This window comes from Glycine max, chromosome 2, assembly GCF_000004515.6.
Source record: "Glycine max cultivar Williams 82 chromosome 2, Glycine_max_v4.0, whole genome shotgun sequence".
Lineage (NCBI taxonomy): Eukaryota > Viridiplantae > Streptophyta > Magnoliopsida > Fabales > Fabaceae > Glycine > Glycine max.
In genome coordinates, this window is record NC_016089.4 from 49,728,221 (window position 1) to 49,755,297 (window position 27,077).

Sequence of the window (27,077 nt, forward strand, 5' to 3'; positions counted from 1 at the left end):
GTTCAAATTTGAGAATAACTTATTTTGTATGTGTAAAGAAAAAGTTATGTATAATAATAAATTCCTGCACATTTACATAGGAAAAATCTTCTTGACACTTACTAAAGTTCCTAAATTAATTAGTATTATGATTATTTTTGGTAAAATTAACTGAAAATTAGTTTGAAATTGAAAAATTATTGTATTAAATTAGAAGTGTTTGATAAACTAATTGTTGAAGTAATTAAAAGTATAAAATGATAAAAAATAATAATATTATGATTTATTTAAAAAATAATAAGAAAAATGATTAAATATATTAAGAATAAGAGAGGAAAAAAATATAAGAAATTAAAAGTTAATATTTTAAAAATATTTCAACTAATATTTCAAAAATTATTAAAAATATATGTTTATCGAATAATCAAATAAAATTTTTAACTAATAAAAAAATTAAAAATCAATTAAAAATCATCTATATCTATATTTCTTTTATCTCTTTGACGTCAAGTAGAGCCAAGGGGAAGAGGAGAAGGAATTGGAGGCAGAGCTATAGGTCATGTCTTGGGACCTATTATGACTAGAATGGTCGACAAAAAGGGGTCAAAAAGTAGCTCGTTCAAATATTCTGGGGACCTATTCGACTTTTACCTGGTGTACCATGACTAATTTTTTGGATCACTTAAAAGGGTCGGTGACACATCTACAATATTCTTTTATTTTGGAGTGTTTAATTACATGCACACATTAATTAGTTTGTGGGCTACCTCACCTAGCTTTAGATTTTGAACTTTAGACTTTATCAAAATAGAAATCAAAATTCAGTGCAACTTTTAGGATCATAATTTTTTAAGGAAATCTAATTTGGTGGTTGGAAGGTTAAATTAATATAGTTTTATAGTTTTTAATTAAAAAGGGAGTACGAAACAATTGCTACCACATTTATTCAAAATATTTTTTTCTCCCCTCTCATCCTTTTTTATTGGCTGAAAAGTCATTCATAAGTTTCAACATTTTTTATGAAAGTTACTTATATCAAAATAACATTCTTAGCTATCGAAAAAAAAATGTAACATTATTTTCATTAGTTTATCAACGGTTAAAATACAACAAATTCTTTTTTTGAAAAAATCAAGAAATTTAATAACTAAAATATATTTTTTATCACTATTGAAGGACTTAATAATTAATTTTAGACTTAATTGTATTTTTTAGTCCCCACAATTTATCAAATGAGTGATTTTAGTTGTTATATCAAATGGGTGATCTTAATTAAGGTGGTCTAATTTAATTAGTCGAATAAGACGTGTGAGTGTGACAAATATTTTGATATCATATTTAATTCTTATGGATAAAAAATAAATAATTTTACAAAAAAAATTATTAAGAAAGAAAACCCTATTATTATAAGCGATCAACTAAATTCTCCCTCATAGATATTTTACACCAATATTATAATGATCAAGATGAGTGATTTTAGTAGTTTATCAAAATAAAACTATTTACAACTATAGATTTCAACATGGTTTTAAATAAATTAAATCAAATCCAAACAATAATTTAAGTACATAATTGACAAAAAATGAATATATATATATAGAGAGGGAGGGAGGGAGGGAGGGAGGGAGAGAGAGAGAGAGAGAGAGAGAGAGAGAGAGAGAGAGAGAGAGAGAGAGAGAGAGAGAGATTGGAATCCATAATTTTTCTTCCCTGATTTCTCTATTCACCCTTAACTCCTTGAGCCTTTCCTTTCCAACCACTACTTCAAGCTTATATATTTGTTGTATTTGAGTGATCTTAGTAGAACTAACGTGTTTAAGTACTACATAAAACAAAATGTAGCAAGTGAATTAAACAGTTGAGGCGATCCTACAAGCTCGGGAATAGATCTTCTAAAAATACAAGGCTTGAAATCAGCCTTGTACGTGCCAAAAAAGGCCTATAATAGTTAAGCAAAGGAGAGAAAAAAAGATTAAAAAAATGTTAATAATTACCTTTTTTTATTAAATTACGGTTTTAAACAAAAAAATAACTATATACTGTTACTATATCCAATATTTAATACAAATATTAAATATTGGATATAATAATAGTATATAGTTTTTTTTTGTTACTTGTCTACATAACCAATAACGCTGAGTGGCCCGTGGCCGAGAAATACAGTTTTGTTGATTGATCCAAAGTTGTTGAGCACTCGGCCGAGAAATATTAAAAACATTATTTTTAATATTTATCAACAAGTTGTTCATCTGCTAAACTCGATTCCCTTGTACTCGATAAAAAAACATAATTAAAAAGAAAAAATATCTCGTTAAGGATATTTTACTAATTCATTTGACTAAAAAAACTCATAATTAAAAATATTTTTAGAAAAAATAATACAAGAAATATTTTAGATTAACTCTTTAAAAAAAAAAAACCAAACAACTTATGTTAGTACCACCATACAAAACAACACATGCAAACAGCATGCATGAAACATCACTCGTATGTATATATTCCCCCCCCCCCCCCCCCCCCCTCTTTAAATTCATTCTTTTTTACTATAATTATATCAAATTTTAATTGTATACATTGAATAAAAATAAATTGATTATTTTCCCTTTCCAAAATTTAAATCAATCTAAATACCTCTTATTTCAAATAAATGAAGTAAAATATAAATGGACTAGCTTTAAAATAAAATAAAATTTTATTTCTATTGATGGCTATGTACATAACATTAGTTAAAACGCAAAATCAACATTTTTTTTTAAATTATTGCGCTGTTGCGTATAAAGTACTAGTGCTTACAGAGTAGAAATGCAGTTTAACAAATACGTAGTTTTAAAATTATTGCGCTGTCTATACTATATATTGCGCTATTGATGGTTCACGAAGAATGTACATAAAAACATCACAATATATGTTCAGACGTTAATATGTAATAAAATCATGCTTACAGAAATGCTTTAGGTCTCTAAAAAAATTGGCCGATTTTCGTCCCTAATTAGATTTTTCGACAAGAAATTAACCAATTTATGACCTAGAAAAGAAATTTTACAAGACATACAATAATACACATCAATCATTACCCCTTGACATGTTGCTTACACATAGAACTCAACCATTTGTCAATATTTCAGCATCAGAATAAAATTGAAACTAAGTTCTAAAATTGACATTTACTACTCATAGTACAATACTAAAGCCTGTAAACTACTTCGATCTTCCGACTTACAAAAGGTGATACAAATGAGAGCAAAAGAGAGACTTCGGGGTAACCTAGTCAGGAGTGCTTACAAAATTGGAAAACCTTGTCACTGCTCTGACTGGTTCAAAAAAATACAAGTAATTTTATACACCTGCAAAGGGAAACATGAAAAAAATCATGTATCAATTTGACACGGTAGAACATGATACATATTGTTAAAAAACTTCAAGGGAAACATGTTATTGATAAACTAGTACCAGAACAAAAAATAAAGCTAAAAAAAGGGGCGAGCACATATGAAAAACAATGAGGAAAAACTAAATCTTGATCCCCAACTAAAAGACTACTTCGCAGTTGAGCCTAAATAAATATGAACAAATCTCAAAGAATAAAGAAATAAAATCATCATCTTTATGAAGTGGCTATATTGGAATATTGAACTACAACCAACTTTATATCATGTAAACCAATTAAGGTTACGCAGGTATTAACAACTAAATAACAGTCAACAATTCCAATTTTCAATACCATATTTAATAAAGTTTGCCAGTGGCCTGCATAAATAGAATAGAAATGAACTTCTAGGAAAGACAGCTAGGAAGACATTGAAATACATCCACTAAAGCATACCATACTTGATGCTGAAGCACAAGGCCGATACACCTTTACATATAATAAGGTGGGAACTGGGAGAAAATAAATTCTATCAAGATTTCTCTTTGCCTGCAGCCCAGGGGCTTTGAATGGAGTAACTGATTACAATTACCTATCACCAAAAGTAATAATCTGCCCAAGTGCTTGTCTTGCACGAAGCTGCATCAACAAAAGAAAATTTGCAAAATGACTAAAAGAAGTATTTCCTTCAGACTCAAATATAAGCAAATCTAAACTCAGGTATGGTGGTCCAAAATATAGGCATATCTAAACTAAGGTATAGTGGTCCAAAATATAAGCAAATCTTAATTGATTCCATCCTATTTAATGAAATCATTCACAAAATGCCTTTTATTTAATTCAAATTTTATTTTCAATGACTCCTTTTATTCTCATGATATCAATCACATGGCCTTTAAAATGGAGAGTATTCCCATTTGAAACAAGTTCCCATAGAATTGAAGTCTTCCCATCAATTAGCATGAAAGATAATTTAGGAAATGAAGTTCATTATATAAATGAGATTTAAGAAAATTAAATGAGGCTAACTAACATTCTTAATTAGCGTAAATTAGCTATTCTTTACTTGTGTTTGAGTCCAAAGAGAGTATAGAACAAGACCAGTTTGAAATGTAGATTAAAAGACCTTAACATCCATGCAAGGATCGTTGACCATCTTCTTGATTTGAGAAACAATGCCTACATTACGCAGTTTTACAACCCTACCAAATACCCCAGGACTTGCAGGAAAAGTTAGATTTACTATGACCCAAACAGCAGATGTGCGTAAACAACTGTCATTGCTCTGCAGAAACTGGTAGAAGAAAGAGTGAGACACATTTTCTGCTTTTGAAAAGAGTAGCTGCATGATAGCTTCTCTATGAGACTCATTTCCACTCGCAATATTGCTGAGTAAGTACATCCCCTACACAGAAAATAAAAAGATAATCAGCTTGAAAGATTAAGATTTCAATACAATTGCAGTTTTCTTTTTCATATGCTCATTGTGTTAATTTGTTATTTCTATCCTGTCAGGGAAAAATACTTTGTTCACCCTTTACATTTCCCTTTGAGATAACCATGCTCTCAAAATGAAGTAATCTAAAAGTATAGATATTAATCTCAAAAATGACTTCATTGAACCATACAAGTAAGAAAAAATGATGAAAGTGGATCTCCTGTTGGCTGTTGCCCACCATAAACATTTTATGCAACTGATTTACAGTGGTAATTGTTAGAAATATGACAAGGACATAGGGGCTCTGGTACCATGCCACCACCATGCATTGTCACGCTTCAAGCCCATAGGGCTTTTGCATGAGGAAGCATGCATATAAAAATCATTCTAGTGTCTTTATCTAAAAACTTAAAAAAATTTGAGATAGTTGATTCTTGATAATTGCAGTGTTATCAATGGGGGGGTGGCAGAATGTGGTAGAAGGCCAAAAATCCACCATACAAACACGCAATTGCGGCCTATGGCACTGCCATTGCAGGCCTCCCTTCAAAAATTGTCTATGGCAGTTGACAAAAAATCCACCACACTGTTTGGCCATATGGGTAAAACAGCTTTTCAATACAGTACTAACTAAATATGCTCTGACAGAACACTAGCATAAAATCATGGGATGACATAATAAAAAACATTTGATGAAACCTTTCCCTTCTCCCCTACCCAAGTGCTTGCACCTTCTATTGTATAACAACCCAAAATAGAGGGAGGAAGGAGATATGAAAAGGAGGACCATAACACAATCATAATATGTATCATTACATTGGGACATTGATACTAATATCCATTTTAATGCCTGTATTCCACCAATGGCTATTTCAGAATTTATTTCCGACCTGTATCCCAATTTCAATTTTTGAAGATTTTTTCAATTGCCTTGCAACAGCATCCAGTATGATACCATCTTCAGCAAAAGCATATTCAACACAATCTATACATCCATCAACAAAATTGCACACAAGGGCCAGAGCTTGTTCTTGAACAGAAGGCTCGGGATCTGCAGAGCATACAGAATCAATGACAACTTACTTGGTCACACACCAATTGATCAGAAAAAATAGGAACTGACAATGAAGATCATTACCGCAGATAAGGCTAGCTACAGAAGACACTGTCAACTCCTTAAAAATTCCTTCCTTACACATTTTGTCCGCAAGAAATACCATGTTCCTCAAGGCCAATACAGCATTTAACCGTAAAGATGAATCCATAGACTTTGTCAATTGGATAAGCTCCTTAACACCTCCACATTCCATGAATGTTGACTTCTGTGGTGTAAAGTCGATCACTATGTTGCTAATAGCACCAAGGGCAGCAACCTGGTAGAAAACATAGAAAAGGCTATGGTTGCTAAATTTTAACAAAACTAATGAGGGAAAATTCCTTTGAATATGATCAATAAGAAAGTATAACTTTTGAAAGGGAGGAAAAACAAAGTGCTGGGGAGATAAGGTCATATTGGATATAATTAAAGGTAAGCTTTTAATTTAGTCAACAGGATAACATGTATTCTATTTGTGATAACCTCATTTAGAGCAAGATAAAATACTTATAATGCTCAGTAGTTTGAGTTTATTCAACAACACACCAGATTCTCTTGTAATGCATCCATCTTTTTACGTATTTGACAGCATGGCTTGAAAATTATTAAATAGATTCTCTTTTGAATGTTGAATTCTGAATATCATATTGTACAACAGTTTAATCCAAAAAATATCCCTTTAAGACAGCTCACCCTACTCAGCATCAATTACAATACTTCTTCAATACCATACTTCTAAATCCAATGTTAACCTGCAATATTTATATTTACTAGTACTGAACTATTCAAATATGTCAGTGAGAGCATAGTTGAAAAGACTCAATACAGCCTTGAAAAAACTATCAACAAGCATCAGTGAATAAATGGTGACAATTTCAAAAATAAAACATTGAAACTTATAAGATGGGTGATACAACATACAAACACAAAATGGAAACAGATATCACAGAAATTGCTAGAGTCCTTATTGAATAAATCTTTCAAATTATGACAAAAAACTCTACTACACCTTCCTAATCATTAGGCAAATAATAACAGGTTAATCAGAACTCAATCAAGTTAATCCACAAAGCAGTCAAGCAAAAAGCCTAATCCCTGAACAATTCAAGTTCAAGCACAATCTACAATCAATACAGGAACAGGTAAGAGAATAGGATCTATTATCATCAGAATAGCTTGCACATATTAACCTTAAATTATAAATGTAAATTGATTTTTTAACCCTCAGATTCCACAGTTTAGATTTCAATCCTATAGCATGATTGATTGGTAGTTTCCTATCTGCACTGCTCAAGGAAAGAAAGCCAGCAAGTACTCAGTTTAACTTAAATACAAGAATTAGGAATATTGTAAATATGATACTTACTTGGACAGAAGTAGAAAGATCAGATAGAAGCCGAACCAAAGGAGCAATAATCCTTTCATTCATGAAATAACCTGCACTCAAATTCTGAATGGCATTTTATGAGAATTATGCTATACATAGCATGAAATACAGGGTGCCATTATTCACAAGTTATGCACCTTGATGGAGCGAGAGACACTTTTTAAGCAAATGCAAGCTGCAGTGCGCACATTGGCATCATCATGAGTTAGGGAATCAACTAATATATTCAAGACCTGTATTCACAAAAAGTGTGGCAGAAGTTGCAAGTGGACTTAGTGTCTAAGCTCATAGTTAGTGGAGCAAATTTTTCCAATACAACATTGAGAAGAAACATAAATTGCTTATCATCTAATCTATCAGGAAGAAACTCATTGCACAAAGTCAAGCATTCTCAATTGCTCATGGTGGAGGAGAGGAGGGGGGGACAAATATATAAGATTTACTAGTAGTTCCCATTAACAACAGACCTGCAATGAAAGAAACTTAGACCTGCAGCACTCCAATTTTGAGCAAAGATCAGCTAAGGCTAGAAATATCCCTTCAAGACGTTTGGGATGTAAAGCACAATTTTGCAAGTGACTGTTGAACTTATCAATAGCATTTGCCTCAAATGCTAACTTCTGCAAATCTTCTTTTTCTGCAACTAAACTTGAAAAGGCAAAGGAAGCACTGTCTCCAACTTGACCAGATTCATCAAGGAGCTCAAGTAAAATATGTATCAATTTGGCTTTGATTCCTATGTCTTGCAGATAGCAAGAAGATGAATTCTTTACACAAATCAGGCACAAGCAGGCTAATAACCTAGTCCGAGAATATCTATCCTTGGTTAATTCAATTACCGAACTCAAAACTCTTCCATTTTGAAGGTCCACAAATTTATAGACAACTTCTGGATTGTTTTTAAGAATTGCAGCAAGAGACTCTAAACTAGAATCTCGTTGGCTTAGAGAACCATCAAGAAGGCTAATAAGTGTTTCTAAAGCACCAGCACAGCATAACATATTTTGTTCATCTCTTTTCTCACAAGAATGAATAACAATGCTTGCACCTAGTCCAGTAAGATTTTCATTCCCACTTTTTAATAGTGAAAGAAGAAATTGCATGTCTTGTTCTTTAAAAAAGTCATACTTTGGAGCTAGATTTGATTGATAAATCATTCGTAAAGAGCGTGCAGCGGCATCCACAACCTGAAATCAAGGGTAGGCAGGTCTATTAGATGGCATTGGGAAAAAAAATACAGGCATATCTCATATCAGTATATCACGATAATAATTAATGTACATGGGTTAAGGACAGGTATGCTTTGTTCTACCTACTACATGCCACAAATGAATAAAAGGCATAAAGAAGTCTTGAAAAATATTCAACACTCAAAGATCAAATAGCAAGAATAACAAATGCACTTCGTGTAACCTCTGTCCATTCACCCTAGCACTAAAATATGAAAGCAAATAGCTTAAAACAGAATAGATATAAGATATACAAAGTGACTATACTTGGTAAATCATGTCCACACCCCACTGACTGCATTGAAATGCCTACACACCATCACAGCCAATTCATAAATATTATAGAAGCATTAGATCATAATACATTTATTTTCCCCTCACAACTGCTGTTTATCATAACTTAATTGGCTTTCTGATATTTCATGAAGAGTTTGTATCTACAAATCATGGGGATTCTTCAACACGTCTGGTAATTAGAAGCCAACATTTCTTCAAATCAAGGATGATTTTACCATAGGTGAAAACCAAAGGAAGAAGTGCAAAATCAATGTATATTTGCTTGTATTTGTAGGCAAGTAAAGAGGTAGGCATGCAGGAAGTAAAACTTTCATATCCTTACCAAATTTTTTCCTTAAAGAGAAATTCAAAATGAATTGCCAACAGCAAAAACACTTGCCGGAAGCAGCCAAACAAAATCATAATTTTATTTGGTACATTTACAGAAAGAAAGACAAAGAAACTAAACTAGAGACAAAGAATCAGTGCCTAACGCATTGAGAACAAAACAGGTGGCAGCTTTCACTCATGCGTAGCAGGCCTATTATTTGTACCGCACCGAGCCAACAAATAGGTTACACAATAATTGTCTCGAGACACCACATTGAGTGAGACATTCCGGCCCCTCCCAATAAAATTCTGAATCCGACAAATTGCATCCCCATGCACATGCCTATCTATTTGCTCTTCCATAGATTCTTGAGCTGCGTCTGCTGCATTCCTGCAGTCCGTTTCACACACCACACTACGATAGCCAAGATTCCAACAGACTTCCAGACCCCGCTCAATAGCAAAAGTTCTGCCCTTACAGAGTCTCCTTGTTCCAAAAAAAAAAAAATGCTTCATGTAACGGTAGTAAAACATAAGTTACCAGGAGATTAACAATTGGACTCCTCTCTATTTCCAAGTGTACCATCCAAGTTTGGGCCCTTCCAATTTCTCTACCTATAGATGAATTTCGCAAACACTCTACTCCCCATTTTTCTATCCCTTTCTATTCCAAATCCACCCTACCAAGCATCTCCTAAATTGCATAACTGCGTTCATCACTAAGCAATAAATATATATATAGTTTTTGCTGTTATTACACGAGTAACAATAATAAACCTAGCAAGAAAAGGAGAGAAATAGAATACATCAACATCTCGCAACTTAACAATCTAACATGCGAACACTCTACAAACTAGTTTTTTTTTTGCTAAACATGGTATTGGTACAAAGCAACCCCGTCAGAAGTGGTTATTAATCTTCGTTGAGGACTGTGAGCGCACAAAAGGTAGGCATTTCCCTCCCAAACACCATTTATTCCATACCAAAGGGTCATCCAGGATTATGAGACAAGCACATAACTATTTTCACGGGAGCTATTCAATTCCTAATTTCCAATTTATCAACACGAGCAACCATACAATATAAACAGCGTTTCCTGATTTCTTCTTACAAATGCAATTTCATCTTAAGCACCAATGCCAGAGAAAACAAACACGCAAAAGAAATTTCAAAAAGAAAAAAACGCTGTAATTAATCGAATTGACCTTGTCGTCAGCGGCAGAGAGGAGTCTGATTAAATGAGGGAAAGCTCCGGCGTCGAGGACGGCGCGGACACCGGCGTCGACGCCGCATGCAAAGCTGCCGAGTGCGGCGGCGGACTGGACGATGAGGGTGGAGCCGGAGGCGGAATCGGCGTCAGCTTGGGCTAGAGCGGCGGCGAGGGCGGGGACGGCGCCGAGCTTGATGTAGGAGAGCTTCTTGGTGCGGTTGCCGATGATCTGGTTCTTGACCTCACGAATGGCTTTGAGCTTGATTTCGCAGTCGGAGGAGGTGAGTCGGTGGAGGATCAGATCGGAGGAGGGAGGCGTTGCCGGCATGGTGGCGGTGGAGGAGAAGGCGCAGCAACCTTCTCATTCCATTCCACAGTTAAGAAGCCGAGGAGAAGAAAGACAGATCTTCTTCTTTTTTTTCTTTTATTTTATTTTTTATTGTTTCATAGAAAAAAACGGGTATGTAAGTGCCAAGTTTTTAATTTATGAACGGAACGGATAATATATTGGACTAGTGTTGTTCAAGCTGGACCCCATTCCCATTCTCGAATTTGGAAACTGGCGCCCTTTCTTTTATAGGTTTAAATCTTTTATACGAGTTTTTCTTGTATTTTTTTCAAAATAAATAAGTAATGTATAATTAGCATTATATTGAAAATAATTAATTTTAAAAAGTACATTATTTTTTCAGAAATTGCATGTATCCTCTATAGAAAAGTTCCTGCTCAATTCAATTCAGATTATACCACTAAATTCGTGATAGTGTTAATGACCAAAACATTAAAATAATGCTCATATAACATTTGGTGCAATGCAAAGCGTTTCATGCCATAAGATGAAAATGATTAAATCAATGTAATAAGCTTCGGTGCATTTTAAGAAATTGGCTTGGAAAGTGGATAGTACAATGCTGCCTTTTTATATATTCAACTGATCATGGTTTGGTTATAAGGAAAAAAGGCTAATATATTTTTTTAGACAAAACTCCACCAAATTTTGATGCTTTGTTCTAAATATGCATGACAACCTAGAGTTTTTCTAAAATTAATACGGGTGGATTAAGTTAATTTTCACCAAAGTTACTTTTGAATTGCAACGTGAGTAAATCTATTTTTTAATTCTTTAGCCGTCCCCGTAAATATCTGCTCTTCATGATCCTCACAAACTGAGGTTCTAGATACAGATAGTCCCACTTTATTCATAATTTTCTTTTAATGAAATATTTGTTTTAAACTTCTTGCCTGCTTGCAATTGCTCCTTGGATTGAATTTTTTTCCATGTTTGCACGACTGCACCTTTTGTGAAGCTGGCTAGTTTTTAAATTTTTAAAGATTTTCTAGATTAATAATTATAAGAAACTCATAGGATTTTAAAAATATATGATTTTCATAAATAATAAATAAATTGTGCGTATTTATTTTTTATAATAAGACTTCTCTTCGATTTACATAAATTGTGCGTATTTATTTTGAATAAGATTTCGTTTCCTTGATTATTCTTCCCGTCTTTCTTTACGTTAGAAAGAGAATAAGATTTCGTTTCCTTGATTATTCTTCCCGTCTTTCTTTACGTTTGTGATGGTCACGGGTTAGAGAGAACATTGGTATTCTATCACGAAGAGAATTTTATTTCATATTAGTGGATATTAATTCCTTTATAATCATTGCTCTCATCAAATAGTAATTATCTGTATAAAAAATTCTTATTTAACTCAATTACAATTTAGTCATTAATTATTAATTGTTTATTTATTAGTTCCTACATAAGTCACATGTCTGTTATATGAGATATTAATTCCAACATTATCTCACTTGACACGTGTGACATTACTAAACATTATGTACTAAATAAATAAATAGATTAAATTAACATAATGTGCATTAAAATGATTAAATCATTCTATACATTAGGTACATCATAATTTCAATGTTAAGAATAGAAATCAATTCCAGTATGACGGTTATACATCACTTAATCAACATTTCTTCAATATATCGTAAATTAATTTTCTCCTTAATATAATCATTAGTTAGGAATACATAATGATCCAACATAATGTTTTTATTAAAAGCAAAGTCTTTTAGCATTACTCTAATACAAATCTGCATGCAAATATAGAAAATGGATAATAAAAAACATATCATAAATGAGTTAAGAGTTTCGGTAAAATACATAAGTTAAATTACATTTAATGATTACCAATAACAATAATCTTTATACTTTCAACACATTCTATAAATGTTTTGGACAGTAATCCCTTTGTCAAAGGGTCAAGTATCATAAGGTTTGTGCTAATATATTCTATTGACATTTTTTGTTTTTGAATTTCTTCCTTTGCAACAAAGTACTTCAATTTCATATCCTTAGGGTACTTGTCGTTCTTAGAGAAAAATATTATTATGGAGTTATCACAATACATTTTCAGTGGCCTAGCAATACTGTCGATCGATGATTCTAAGCTCTGAAATGAAATTTCACAACCAATTAGCTAGACTTGTAACCTCAAAACATGCTACAAATTCAATTTTTATGGTAGATGCAACAACAACTTGTGCATAAAGAATTGCTTTTATTTATTTTCGTTCCAAACCATTTCTAAGACATTATACAAGACTAAGTTTGTCTCCTTTCTAAATTGGAACGAGCGATATTAAACACTTTTTCATCATGAATTTCTTTAGTACTTTATTGATATATACTTTCTAAGACAAGCCTAACAATCCTTTTGATTTATTTCAGAATATTTTTATCCTTACCGCATAGCTTGTCTCACCCATATCTTTCATTTAAAAATTGTTAGAGAAAAAATCGTATAAAAAAGACTAAGATCATTAATTACAAGCAAGATATCATCTACATGCAAAATTTAAAAAAAAAAACCTTATTCCCACTTTACATATATATATTGATCAACAATAATTTCTTTAAATTCAAAAGAAACAATGATATCATTAAACTTCAAATATTATTATTGATTTATTTAATTTACAGAGCATGTGTTCCTTTCATAGTCAACATACTTCGACCAAAGTGGCTTGAATCATTGCAATGTCAAGCCACTGTTTCATGTTGCCGTTGAAGTGTGCACCACTGCCGCATTCCTAATCTCATCCATGCTGATGCTTGGGTTGTAGCCAAAGTCCCAGAACATGCCATGACTTATTCAGTGGCTTTGTTGTTGAGTAATATGTGATTAGACCCGGCGGCAATGTCCCTAATTTCCATAATGTCCGGTTCCCATTCTTCATTGCCGAATTGACCACAACAGATGCCGCAAGAACATTATCCGAGAATAAGGCATAATGGTACTACAGCTTAGGATCTTCGGGTAGGCTTTCCATCATCTGAATACTTCTCAGGATGGGCAATCCTCTCTTCCATCAACCTCATGGAGAGACAATGCAAGCTCTTTGGAATTAGCTCCCTGCTTCTTTGCCTTGGTTAACTGTTCATTCACTGCAAAAATTGTATCTTTCAACTTCTGAGTCTTGAGCTGGTTATCAAAGGACTCCTTTGCGTCCCCGACCACCTGGCGAAGCACTGATTGCTGAAAAGAGGCCTGTATTGAGGTTTGTTCATAAGATCCACCAAGTTGCCACATAGCTCCGCGAAAATCCTTACAAGCTTTGAGCTCTCCAGCTTGAGCTTGCGTGCATAGGAAGCATACACGAGCCAAAGAGCCATGATCATCAGCTTGCTTGCGAATCTGCTCCAAACGAGGCTTGAGGGGATCTGTTTTCAGAGCAATAATGGATCTCCTTATTGACTCAACACCACCATTAGAATCCTAGTTCACCACCACAACAACAACAGATTAGCTATCTTACTAGCTTCATCAAATTTTGTCCCTTCTCAGAAGAAAACAACAACAACACAATTTAAAAAATAACAAACTTTCCTCTTTCTAGTACTGACATTTCCATTGAAAATTTCCCAGACTACAAACACAAATCAAATCAAAACAAACCCTGTTTGTTTATTTCCACGTTAAATTAGCATGCATTAAGCATGGTTTAAAAGTACATTTACGAACATGCACGAAGTAATTATAGCTTCATCAAATCTCCGTACTTTCCAAAAATAGAAAATGCAAACTTTTTTCATTTCCAAATCTACGAACACTGCCATCTTTGTTTCCCGATAAAATTAGCACGCAATTGGATCTGAAGCCGACCCATCTGAACCTGAACAATAAGATCCAAAACTAGCCCCACCCCACCAATTTTTGCTTCGAAATAAACTCGCAAAAGGGAAAATAAAATATAAAAAAGGGGTTTAATATTAATTAAGCAAAAATGTAAGCGTTACGTATACGTACCGTGTGGTGGGGGGAATAAGAATGCGTAGCGAAGAAAATGCAGAAGGAGATGAAGATAGCAGAAGCGAAGATCCTGGAGCGTGGAAATCGAGGATTCACCATTTTGGTGTGAGCATCAGATTAATTGGTTGATTCAGAAGAAGCCACACTCACTCAACTCTCAAAATCATGCACTCATGTTTTTCTCTTTCATCACCTTTTTGGCGAAGAGACACAAATTTGTCATTTTTTCTTAGTTGAGTTTAACTCGAGCTGTGGTAGTAATTAATTGTTTGTAAAATACAATTTTTTTTAGTACTTATTTAACTTTTAGAAGAAGTTAAGCATTTATTTGTGGGTAGTTTTTTTTAGGGAATTTATTTGTGGATAGTTATGTTTAATAAAAAAAATGATTAAATAAAGAGCATTTTTTCACCATCAAAATTTAAAAGTAAAGAGTTTAATTTTTATGTATTGTTAATATAAAATGTTATGCCTTATCACCTAATCAAAAGTATTTTGTTTTTATGTATGACTTTTTAAAATCACTATTACAAAAACAGTGATAGAGGTGTTATACAAGGTGATATGTTAAGATATGGTTTTTGGTTTTTATATGTTATAAGTATGGGCGTGTGAGTTATTATTTACGTGACCTGGTAAAAGGATTTAGGGGCAGGATTTATGTGAAGGGGATAAATCGGACTCTAGCAGTAGATGAGTTCTCTATCAGATCTGAATTTTTTTTTATCCAGTGCTGGTACAACTTGTGCTGTATTGGATGTTATATTGTTATTTATGAATATATATTTTCTTTACTGACTAGAAGAAACACAACGCGTCCAACATCAAGTACTTATAAAACATTTGTGTATCAACTAATAACTTTTAATATATTTTTATGCTGTCAAAAAAAACTTTTGATACATTTATATATTTGTCAACCTGCGGGATATTAATAATGTATTAATGTTATCCTATGATTCCTAGCCAATATTGAATAATGAATGTGAAAAGAAGTGGTTTCTTCTTCAAAAAACCACAAAAGCAAAATCCATCCATGATATATAATAAACTTAGGAAACATTTGTGCGACAAGTGTCATGCAATGCTAACAAGTTACTTTTTAGTTCATTTTAGAAACAAAGGGCCTAGCCTTTAGCCTAAAAAAATATTAACGTTAGTATAAAGAAAACAAAGTGATGAGAATCTATATTTTTAAATTTAAATACATGTATTTTTTATAATTTAGAAAATGTATTATCTACATTTTTATCGGAAAAATATATTTGAATAAGTTAACGAAATTTATCAAATATATATATATATATATATATATATATATATATATATATATATATATATTATTTGAGTAGCTTAATGAGTAATTAATATTTTAAGATTAACCTACCAATTAATATAATGTTTTTGTAATATTTAAATATTTTATGATATTATAAAATTGAAATATTATTTATTTTATATACATGTATATAATTTTTTTATAAAACAAATATATCCATATTTCATTTTTGAACAAACGACTTTTAGTTAGATGGATTTGATCCTCCTCATGTAATATTTTTAATAATTTTTTTCTATATTACAAATTATGTCTGTTGCAAAATAGTTTTCTATTGTTTCTTCACCAATAAATAAAATATTTATAATCATTTCATTTTTGCATAAATACATCTCAACATTATTTTTTTAAGAATATATATATATATATATGTATCAATAACATTATTTTAAGTTTGCAATTAAAATCATCTCAGGAAACAATTTATTTTAATTCTAACCAATCCCTTGTTGCTATATAATATTAAATTAATAATAAATTAGATATAATATTTTATCAATAATGTGAATGCTTAATAAAAATGAATTCGTTTACATTACAATTTAATTATATTTACCTGTCAAAAGTATACATAAGAAAAAATAATAGTGAACTAAACATATATCTTATCTAGAAAATTACTTATACTTTGATTATTTTTTTACTTCGTTTTTTCCCGATATAAACTTCATTTTTTATATTAAGACTATCCAATGCTTTAGATTAACATTAATTATTTTAAGCTAAAAACATATGTATTATTTCTAGATTTAATTTTATTTTCTATCATTTTAAGCTAAAAAAATATGTATTATAAAATGATACTGTGAGACAAAAAGTAAATAATTAGTAGAATCAGTATTATTTTCTATATTTAATTTAATTTTCCTTTTTTTATATATTAAAAAAATAAGGACCACACCACCGTGGGGTAAAACGCTGGAAATAGTTTGTTTATTTTAATTGAAGTGTTAGATTATTTAAATAATGATTTAAAATATAGAATTTGTAACCGTGGCGTTGATTTCTCTTTCATTAAATTAAAATTTGAAAATAAATATTAAGTATATATTAATATAATAATAAGAAATTATTAAACAAAAGTAATAAAATGAATTAAATATTATTTGAAATATTTAATTTTATTATTTTATTATATGAATACCGAAAAAAAGTCAATACCAAAAAATACTCAATAGTGATATGGTATAGGATAAACGTTTTATATTTAATTTTATTAAAAACAAATATCACTTTCTGGTATATATGTACAACAAGAATTAACTAATTTAACAATAAAATATAAAAGTAATATTTATGAAATTTGTTGCCAAAGATATACAAAAATTTATACATATTTTTAATTTATGAAATATTTTTTTACTGAAATGATATAAGCGTTTATAGTATAAAAATCAATCTGTAATTGTCTTTTTAATTAAAATATTTGATCTTATTTATACCATGGGATGGAAACTAGTATAATGAAAAAGTTAAAGGAAATGGGCCATGACAGCTTCTAGTTGACTCTTAATGGGGCATATTTTGATTACACGTCATGTGTGAATGCCTTCACTTCGACGCATCCCTTGGAATGTTTTCCAAGGCAGAATGTCTTTGTAAGAATATAATATTCTTCAAATTATTAATTAAATAATATTAAATACATTTTTAAAAAATATTGTTGATTATGTTTAAAGCATACTGAATAGTTTTTATAATACTATATGTCTCAAATATTTTAACTAAAAAATATATATATTTAATTATTTTTTAAACTATTTCTACAGAAACATACATAAAATATTTTAGACTTAAAACAGAGTAAGAAAGTTTGAATTATTTCATCATTTTGTCTTTTGAGCTTTTATTTTTAAAGGGTTTATTTCTCTAACATATAGTTTGGTGATTCATATTCAAACCAAAGAATCTGCCCTCATAAAAAAAACCCAATGAATCTGTTAACATATCACAAGCTTATGGTTTCTTTCAATTGTTATCGTTATTTAAGTTCGAACACCTAAGTGTTGTTTTATTTAATGAAATAATATAATAACTACACAAACTTTAATTTGCCTTCACCAATGAAAATAGTACTTAAAAAAAAAGAAGCTATCTCCTACTACTACATTTACACTCAAAATTCAAAATACCGAATTTATCTTGATTAAACCCTAGAAAACACACATATTGTATTAAATTAAGTTTTCTAGCTGCTATATCCAACGCAATATTATCAAGCACATGAAACGTAAACATATATTAGATTCCTTTATATCATTATAGAAAGTCGTTGGTGGATCCCATTCAATTAATATAATAGAAAAAGATAAAAGAAACTCATAAGTGGAGACAGAAATAATATTAGGAACTTCAAGATCCAAGATCGAACTCCATTACTCCATGTGGCAACTGGCAACAATATTTAGTCAAAATAATTCATCATACCAGTTCCCACTAATTTTCTGCGCCTTCTTCAAAGAATTATTTTTATCCAATGTGAACATCATTGTTATCCCTCAAATTTTCAACACTTTCGTTTACACTGCAAATATATGTTATCCACTTAATTTAGATCTACTTGTGATCATACACCGGGATCAAAGGGGGGCAAGTTGTCATGACTTTGCCTCTCTCGATCATATACGAAAGAAAAAATTAAAATTAAAATTTAAAAATATTAATTAAAAGTATATAAGAAAAATATGTTTTTAAGTTTAATATTTGTTTAAATTTTTAGTAGTAGATCTCTAATTTTGTCCATAAAGTTAACAATAAATATTTTTTAAAACTCATTATTTATTTATTAAAATTTAAATATTTAAATAATTATGTAAAAAAATTGGACCCCTTTTAATACATTCCTGAATCCGTTCCTCAATTCATATTGTCAAGTTCATTAATATCTCTATCTCATTTTATTTATCACTTTTATAAAAAGAATATCAATTATTGTTTTAATTATGATATCACTCTTTGTAGGGATATGAGTTAGAGGTCGGAGAAAGGATCACCGGCACGTCAGAACTGGGTGGTTGTGAAAGTTTCACGTCCAAGGTGATTTCCCCTGCAAGACTCCAATAATCAAGTCAGAAATGATTTTGAGATGAGTAAATGAAAAAGGAGTGAATATTTTTACCTATGAAAGGAAATCGATCTCTCTATATAAATATCTTTGCGGGAAAATCTGTTGTTGGAGTCGATTTCTTTGAGCACAATTGGAGTCATATGCTCAAATATCCCTTAAGTTTATCATTTAGTCTACTTATAAGTGTGATCTTATAATAGTATAACCTGAATATTTCCCATAACAGGTTTTTCCACTAAGGTTTAAGACATACATCTTCCACGTAACACTCTTAAAGAATAAGTAGATCAGTAAAAAGTGTAATTGCAATCATATAAGGTATTTAATTATTTAAGAAATTAAAATTAGTATAATATGTTATTTTCTTAATATATGCACATTACTTAAACAATAAAATAAAAATATTGTAGAAACTATTGTTTATTTAACAATTTGGTATTACTTAGCAAATTTTTTTTTGTAAACTTAGCTCAAAATTGACAAGCTAAGTGATGATTTTGAAAGACTTTAATAAGCATGCATAATAGTTGTATTTTTGTTATATATTTCGTCTGCTCTCAAATATAAACAATAAAATATATTATTTTTTCTTAATTATTTATGTTTTATTTGATGAGACTATTTTAAAAATATTATTCATTTAATAAAATTAAAGATTTTTTATGTTTAATATCAAATTTTAATGACGGATTATTTAAGAAAAAAAAATTAAATTATAAATAATATAATTTAATAAAATCAACTAGTTTTCTTAGAATACATTCTTTTTTTATAGAATATTCTATATTACTCAATTAAGTAAGCTAGATCTGTCTAAGAAATGTTTTTACTAGTTTTAAATGATTAGTTTTGTTGGATGGATCCATGCAATATTAATGCTAAAGTGGGAACCTTCAAATTACATTACTCCACACCCGTGGCTTGACGTGGCAGTTCCTTCACTCTACCAAGCAGCCTTATTTCATTTCCTTTGGCTCCATTGGACACTTCCTCTTCTCTCTTTCTCTCAATTGGCTTTTCTCCGCTTCTCATTTATTGGGCCAGTCTCTCTGCAATCCACAGATAACTTAGATTTCTTCGACATGCTCACGTGATCACAGCTTTTCATCTGAGTGGTCAGAAACTAAATTGCCCTTTATTGCTTCCTACGCTTTTCTAATTTGATATGTATATATCTTGAACCATATTTATTTTATATTCTAGCTATGACTGATTGCCAATTTGGAATCGCTTGCTTTCAAAGTTCTTTAATTTCTATTTTATGGTTCGTTTTTTTTTTTTGTAATAACTGCAAGTTTTGTGGGTGTGATTTGTGAAGGGAGATGAGAAGAACTGGCCGAGCTTTAAAAAAAAAAATGGTCTTGTTTTTTCTCTGAATTTGGGTGTGATGGAGTTCCCTTCCCCTACTATGCGAGTTTGGACCCTTTTCTTGTTCCTGCTACTACTGAAGAGTGATGTTGTGCAATCGGCTTCTGATTACTTGATTGGTCTTGGAAGCTATGACATTACCGGTCCTGCAGCTGATGTTAACATGATGGGGTATGCCAACACTGACCAAATTGCATCTGGGATTCACTTCAGGCTGCGGGCTCGGGCTTTCATTGTTGCTCAGCCAAACGGTAACCGGGTAGTGTTTGTGAACCTCGACGCTTGCATGGCTTCACAGCTTGTAGTCATCAAATTAATCGAGAGGCTGAAAGCAAGGTATCAATAATGACTTCTCTGCTCTCAATAAATTACTGTTATGATAATAACTTGTAGAAATTATGGAAGATCGATTTACTATGATCAACTCACTCTAGCTTGTAGTCATCAAAGTAATTGAGAGGCTGAAAGCAAGGTATCAATAATGGAGAGGCCCTAAGGCTTTAGGAGTCAACGGGCCTCTCGGATCTTAAGGCCCAATATAATAAAGGTCTAGATCCTTCTCACGCATGACTAGGTCATGCTTGGTAGAGTCTCACCAGGGTTTCTTGATTGAGTTTTAGGATTCTCCGGTGACTGTGTTCTCTAGCGTGAACAGCGGCTGATGTTTCCATTTAATTTGTTTGATCCCCAAGTTTTGTGCCTGATTTTGTACTTTATTTTGTTTGACAGATATGGTGACCTATATACTGAAAAGAATGTGGCTATTAGTGGAATTCACACTCATGCTGGTCCTGGGGGTTATCTCCAATATGTTGTATATATTGTGACATCTCTTGGATTTGTTCGCCAGTCATTTGATGTCATTGTTGATGGCATTGAGAAAACCATTGTCCAGGCCCATGAAAATCTCCGCCCAGGATCAATCTTTGTCAACAAGGGTAAGGGAAAGACTTGTCATTCCTTCTTTCTCCTTTCTCCCTTGGGTACTTATATTTATATACAGATGTGAGCCCAGGTGGATAATTTAAATGTTATATGTAAATTATTATAATTATGGTAGTTTTGCATACTGTTGAAGCATGTCAGAAAAAGATGGAAAACTGCAAGAAGCAAGTTGCACCAACTGTCTAGAAATAAATGAATGAGGCAAGCTTGACCTTTTTCTTCTGGGATGTAGTGTTTTCCCACCTTTACTTTTCCTGGCATCATTAACTGTATTAAGAATTTGCTTGTTATTATTTTGAAGCTATCAATGTGATTTCTACCTAGTGCACTAGTTGGTAGCCATATGGTTCAACTATTATGCCATTTTCCCCTCTCTTTGCTGACAATATCACATGATTTGAGATAAATTATCTTCAACTTGCAGGAGAGCTATTAGATGCTGGTGTAAATCGTAGTCCTAGTGCTTATCTCAACAATCCTGCTGCAGAGAGAAGCAAATATAAGTATGATGTTGATAAAGAAATGACTCTGTTAAAGTTTGTTGATGATGAATGGGGTCCTTTGGGAAGTTTCAATTGGTTTGCTACTCATGGTACTTCAATGAGTCGAACAAACTCATTAATTAGCGGGGATAATAAGGGTGCAGCTGCACGATTTATGGAAGACTGGTTTGAGCGAAAGGGGTCTGTAAGAATGGATTTGGTTAGATTTGAAAATGATGGAGTCCCCCGAAGAATTTCAAACATAATTCCCAGTCTTCATGATAATTGTAAGTTGTTTGCTTTTGGGCTACAATGCATCCATTTATGAACTGAGTAGCTTCTTTTCCATTACAGTATGTTCATTAAATAGCTTCAGAATTTATAGGTTTATATGCCATGTGATGTGGGTCCATTGTTCTAGCGTGTTTGTGTTAGAAATTAGAATATATAAAAATATCTTATTTTAGAATACGTTAGATTATCCTTTAACCTGTTTTTTCATTATCTTTGAGGATTAGTTACCATATTTCCTTGTTTCATCATGATTTGTTTCTTTAACTAGTTAACATTATGATTTGTATAAATAAGGGTTAGTCCTCTAGATTTTATGAACATATTGAATACATCCCAGTTAATATAAATTCGGTATTTTGATCTCTTTTATCTTTCTTTATCTCTATACCTAAAATCCCATGGTTTCAACGTAGTATCAAAATGGTACCATCCTCTGTGACCTGTTCCTGCCACTACTACCTGCCTCTACTTAACTACCTAGCTCCCTAAAATTAGGAGTTCTACTTTATTTTCATGATTTTTCTCTTCAAATTAATTGACTCTTGGCATGTCTACCTTCCGATATCTTTCGGTGTTTTTGCTTCCTTTCATTGTGTTGTTTCTTCTTGGAAATTAAGCTCTCTTCCAGCCGTGCTATTCATTCTGGCCGTCTCTTCTCTGTCTTATCCTCACAGTGCATTTTACTAGCGTGTTTCAAACATTTTTCCGACAGTCATGTCCTCCTTCCAGTTGTCCTTGGTTATGTTCTTTACTGAGCCTTTAGTTGGGCTTAACTGACATTGTTTTGCTGTTTTTATTTCCGTTTGGCTCTTCCAATTTTGTTTTGACCTCTTTAGTATTTGGGTCTCTGTGTGCTGCCCCATTTTTTGTTTGTTGCACCCCCCATGTGTTTGGTTGTTTGGCTGGTTGCACCTGTTGCGCCCCTTGTGTTTGGTTAGGGTAGCCGCCAAACAATGAAACAATGAGAGTATGCAATAAGCCAAACAAATAAACAGAACAGAGAAATAGGTTCTGTAGAAAATAAACAAAAACAGTCCAAAATGTAAGAGCAACCACCAAACAACAAGAGGACCGCTACAAGTGCAGCCAACAAAATTTGTACTTTGGTAACGTGCTGGATTGCCTTGTGTAGTTAGTTACATGTATTCTGAACTCTGATCTGGTGCTTCTGAGTTTTACAAGTCTTCTCATGAAAGTCCTAATATTGTTGGAGTTAATGGAGTTGTCTATGAACAAGGCAAGATGTAAATACCCTAAATGACTGATTGAGCAAACTAATGAAACATACATGAATGATATCTTGCTTTATATATGTGGTATAAACAGTTTATCAATAAGGTAAATACATGATGATGATAATAATAATTAATAAATGAATATGTTTCTAACCCCATTTAAAATTTATTGGCACAGACCATGAATTACTGGAACTTGCTGCCTCATTCCGATCTCCTCTTGGTAAACCTGCAACCAAAACTTCAAGCATTGCTAGACGTGTTAGAGGTGTCCTTAGGCAGGTTGACAAGCCTAGATTTGTTTCTGCATTTTGTCAAACAAATTGTGGTGATGTTAGTCCAAATGTACTCGGAACTTTTTGTATAGACACTGGACTACCTTGTGACTTCAATCATAGTACATGTGGAGGAAAGAATGAATTATGCTATGGCCGAGGACCTGGGTAATTTTTTATTGCATGCCCAATGTTTCTTTTGTTCTTTTACAATTTTCCTAAGCCTATATCACTATATGGGTTGCTAAAGTGCCTCCTATAAACTGATGTTGCAGTTATCCAGATGAATTTGAAAGCACACGTATTATAGGGGAGAGACAATTTAAAAAAGCGGTGGAGCTATTCAATGGAGCTTCTGAACAGATTAAAGGGAAGGTTGATTTTCGACATGCTTTCATAGATTTTTCCCAGCTTGGGGTAAATCTTTCTAAAGTAGGAGCTTCTGAGGTCATAAAGACATGCCCTGCTGCAATGGGATTTGCATTTGCTGCTGGAACAACAGATGGACCTGGAGCTTTTGACTTTAAGCAAGGTGATGATCAGGTAACCACTGATAAGACCTTATGCTTACCTACTATCCTGGCCTTGTATTCTTAAATAGCTTTGAAACTCTATGCTTATTATGTCTAATTGTATGTCAGGGAAATCCTTTCTGGAAGCTGGTCCGTAACTTACTTAAAACGCCAGGCAAGGAACAAATAGACTGTCACCACCCAAAGCCCATTTTGCTTGATACTGGCGAAATGAAGCTACCATATGATTGGGCAGTAAGTTAGTCATTTGATGTTCTTTGATGATGGTAGTTTCATGTTTCTCTTCACCCATTTCTGCCATACAGATATGTCACGAGGCATCTTTTTCAAAGGAAATATTTCTTCATTTGTCCCTGATTGCAAATGCTCTCACTGCTAAAACAAAGAGTCTGATATCTGATAACTTTTACTAATTTGAACCTTTATTTGCTCATGTTCATTTGCAGCCTTCAATACTTCCTATTCAGGTCCTCCGAGTTGGGCAGCTTGTTATTCTCAGTGTACCTGGAGGTATGAGCTCTTATTTTTAATTTCTTAAAATGATGTTATTGTTGGAATTTCTATCCTTTGCATTTTGAAACATTTAAGTTTCAACATCAACAACCTTGGTCGAATGAGAATACGTCGATCCACTTGATGAAAATCAAACCCGCAAGTTGTTGAATATCTTTGAGTCAAAGAAAAAAGTATGTTGAACGGTTATTGGGATCATGATATTTTTTATGATTTCTATTCCAGCAATACTGGGCTCAATTCAAAGGATGGCTGCATCTTAGTTATTCAAGTCTCTCACTATTTTTTTTGTCTCTAAATGTTTTAAGATCCGAGATAATCCAAAATCCAAATGTGTTGCTTAATATGTTTTGCTATTATATTATATATTTGTAGGTTGTTTTTTTTCCTTGCAGATCTATTTTTGTATTTTTATACAAGTATTTGTGAATTGTGAGACAAACCAATCTGGCCTATGTATTTCTTTGGGTGCTTCATGCTTCCTGTAATTATTTTACTTCTGACAGAATTTACAACAATGGCTGGGAGGCGTCTTCGTGATGCAGTGAAGACAGTGCTAAGTGGTAACAAAGGCTTTGGTAGCAACATTCATGTTGTTATAGCGGGGTTGACTAATACTTATTCACAGTATGTGACTACATACGAAGAGTACCAGGTGCAGAGATATGAGGTCAGTTACAACTCTCGTGGAAAGAGACATGAAGCATGCAGCAAACCTTTTTAGATTGCTATAGCAAGAGTAAATGCAACAATAGTGGAAGTTTACACTTTTAGGGATGCAACTTATCATCAAATAACATAACTTTCGTATTGGTAAGAGATATAACAATTATGTGCTGCTTTATTTAACTTCACTTTTCATGTTACCAGGGTGCTTCCACACTGTATGGTCCACACACACTGAGTGCTTACATTCAGGAGTTTACGAAGCTTGCGCATGCTCTCATCAGTGGCCAGCCTGTAGAACCAGGTCCACAACCCCCTGACCTCCTTGATAAGCAAATAAGCTTATTAACACCAGTTGTGATGGATGCAACCCCTATTGGTGTAAAGTTTGGGGATTGTAGCTCTGATGTTCCCAAGAACTCGACCTTTAAGAGAGCTGACATGGTGTCTGTTACTTTCTGGTCTGCGTGCCCTCGTAATGACCTTATGACTGAAGGTACATTTTCCCTGGTGGAATTTCTCCAAGGAAAGGATATGTGGGTTCCTGCTTATGATGATGATGATTTCTGCCTGCGCTTCAAGTGGTCAAGACCTTTCAAACTCAGTTCTCATAGTAAAGCTACCATAGAATGGAGAATCCCAAAGGATGTTACTCCTGGTGTATACAGAATCAAACATTTTGGGGCTGCAAAGGGCTTGTTAGGATCAATTCATCACTTTACAGGTTCATCTAGTGCATTTGTAGTTGCATAGTAAAGGGGGGCATACTGATTGATTATACATGTTTAATGGTTCGAATGCAATTACTACTATATTGTGGTTTATTGTACTGAACTGTGGCAGAATACATAAATTAAATCAAGGATGATTCCATCGGATATCATTTGTTATCAACTATTCTTTTTCTCTTTCCTAGAAATTCCCTGCAACTAGCCAATTTCATTATATTTTCATTTGGGTGAGCATAGTAATTGATCAGAGTAGTTAATCAAGTCATTTGTGGCTTACAATTGCTCTTTAAATACTGTTAATTGCTCCCATATTTAATTGGTACATACTTGAAAGTTATTTGTAAGGAATTCTTAAACTTATATCATTATTAGTAATGATTGGCTGGGAATGGGATGATAAGTGAGTCATGCTTCCTAGTCGTGTAGTGACCGAAGTCAGTCTCACCATGAGAGGAGAATATTTTTTGTATTCTCATTTTCCTTGTTGAGTTTAATTTGAATATATTGTCAAAAGATTTTTACACATTTAATTTAACTAATAATATAAATTTTAAAATAGTTATTATAAAATTTAACAATCTTATCATATACTATATTATATAATTAAAAATCACATATCACATTTCATAATTAAATTTAAAAAATTGTGCAAGTAAAATGGCATGCCCAGTTTAATATTATGTACGGTGTGCCATCTATAAATATTTCTTTTGGACAAAGATTGATGAGGATAAAATATATGATCTCATGTTTTTCATCATAAATCTATATATTCTAAGGATTATGAAGAGAAATTATTATATGATTTCATGTCGTGATCATCTCGGTCAAACTTCATGCAAAACATATAATTAAATTTTATTAATATTTTTTTAAACTAAAAAAACTCAATTATATGTCATATGAAAATTGTTTAAGATGGTGATCACGTAGTGGTTTTGAACTAAACAAGTTTTAATATTATAAATCGGTTAATTTTCTGTAAATTGATGATT

General features: G+C 32.3%; 2 protein-coding genes across 4 annotated transcripts; one reads left to right on the forward strand and one right to left on the reverse strand.

The window, feature by feature from the left end:
- Nucleotides 1-3,028: 3,028 nt before the first annotated feature.
- Nucleotides 3,029-10,813, reverse strand: LOC100779498 (armadillo repeat-containing protein 8). 2 transcript variants are annotated; one of them, XM_041009830.1, is made up of 9 exons: nucleotides 10,308-10,813; nucleotides 7,735-8,454; nucleotides 7,405-7,500; nucleotides 7,247-7,330; nucleotides 5,923-6,157; nucleotides 5,675-5,835; nucleotides 4,473-4,751; nucleotides 3,808-3,985; nucleotides 3,029-3,323 (listed from the first exon to the last, which is right to left on the reverse strand). In XM_041009830.1, the coding sequence occupies exons 1-8, from the start codon at nucleotides 10,638-10,640 to the stop codon at nucleotides 3,935-3,937; spliced, it is 1,959 nt and encodes a 652-aa protein (XP_040865764.1). In that variant the 5' UTR covers nucleotides 10,641-10,813; the 3' UTR covers nucleotides 3,029-3,323; nucleotides 3,808-3,934. The 2 variants fall into 2 exon arrangements, with proteins under 2 accessions (XP_040865764.1, XP_040865761.1); XM_041009827.1 differs by having other exon boundaries at nucleotides 3,803-3,985.
- Nucleotides 10,814-19,953: 9,140 nt separating this feature from the next.
- LOC100788589 (neutral ceramidase 1) lies at nucleotides 19,954-26,229 on the forward strand. Of its 2 annotated transcripts, none has more exons than XM_003519603.4 (10): nucleotides 19,954-20,155; nucleotides 20,359-20,744; nucleotides 21,138-21,346; nucleotides 21,778-22,122; nucleotides 23,543-23,807; nucleotides 23,915-24,182; nucleotides 24,281-24,406; nucleotides 24,619-24,682; nucleotides 25,192-25,355; nucleotides 25,556-26,229. In XM_003519603.4, exons 2-10 carry the CDS (start codon nucleotides 20,428-20,430, stop codon nucleotides 26,102-26,104), a joined length of 2,307 nt encoding a protein of 768 aa, XP_003519651.1. In that variant the 5' UTR covers nucleotides 19,954-20,155; nucleotides 20,359-20,427; the 3' UTR covers nucleotides 26,105-26,229. The 2 variants fall into 2 exon arrangements, with proteins under 2 accessions (XP_003519651.1, XP_014626363.1); XM_014770877.2 differs by having other exon boundaries at nucleotides 19,956-20,207.
- The last annotated feature ends 848 nt before the right edge of the window (nucleotides 26,230-27,077 follow it).

Excerpts from the sequence above, each read along its gene's own strand:
- LOC100779498 (XM_041009830.1), bottom strand. The coding sequence starts at position 10,640 with ATGCCGGCAACGCCTCCCTCCTCCGATCTGATCCTCCACCGACTCACC. Across the intron at positions 7,331-7,404 it reads GTGTCTCTCGCTCCATCAAG|AATTTGAGTGCAGGTTATTT; the intron begins GTGCATAACTTG and ends AATGCCATTCAG. Across the intron at positions 5,836-5,922 it reads TGTAGCTAGCCTTATCTGCG|ATCCCGAGCCTTCTGTTCAA; the intron begins GTAATGATCTTC and ends TATGCTCTGCAG.
- LOC100788589 (XM_003519603.4), top strand. The coding sequence starts at position 20,428 with ATGGAGTTCCCTTCCCCTACTATGCGAGTTTGGACCCTTTTCTTGTTC. Across the intron at positions 22,123-23,542 it reads TCCCAGTCTTCATGATAATT|ACCATGAATTACTGGAACTT; the intron begins GTAAGTTGTTTG and ends TTATTGGCACAG. Across the intron at positions 24,183-24,280 it reads TTAAGCAAGGTGATGATCAG|GGAAATCCTTTCTGGAAGCT; the intron begins GTAACCACTGAT and ends ATTGTATGTCAG.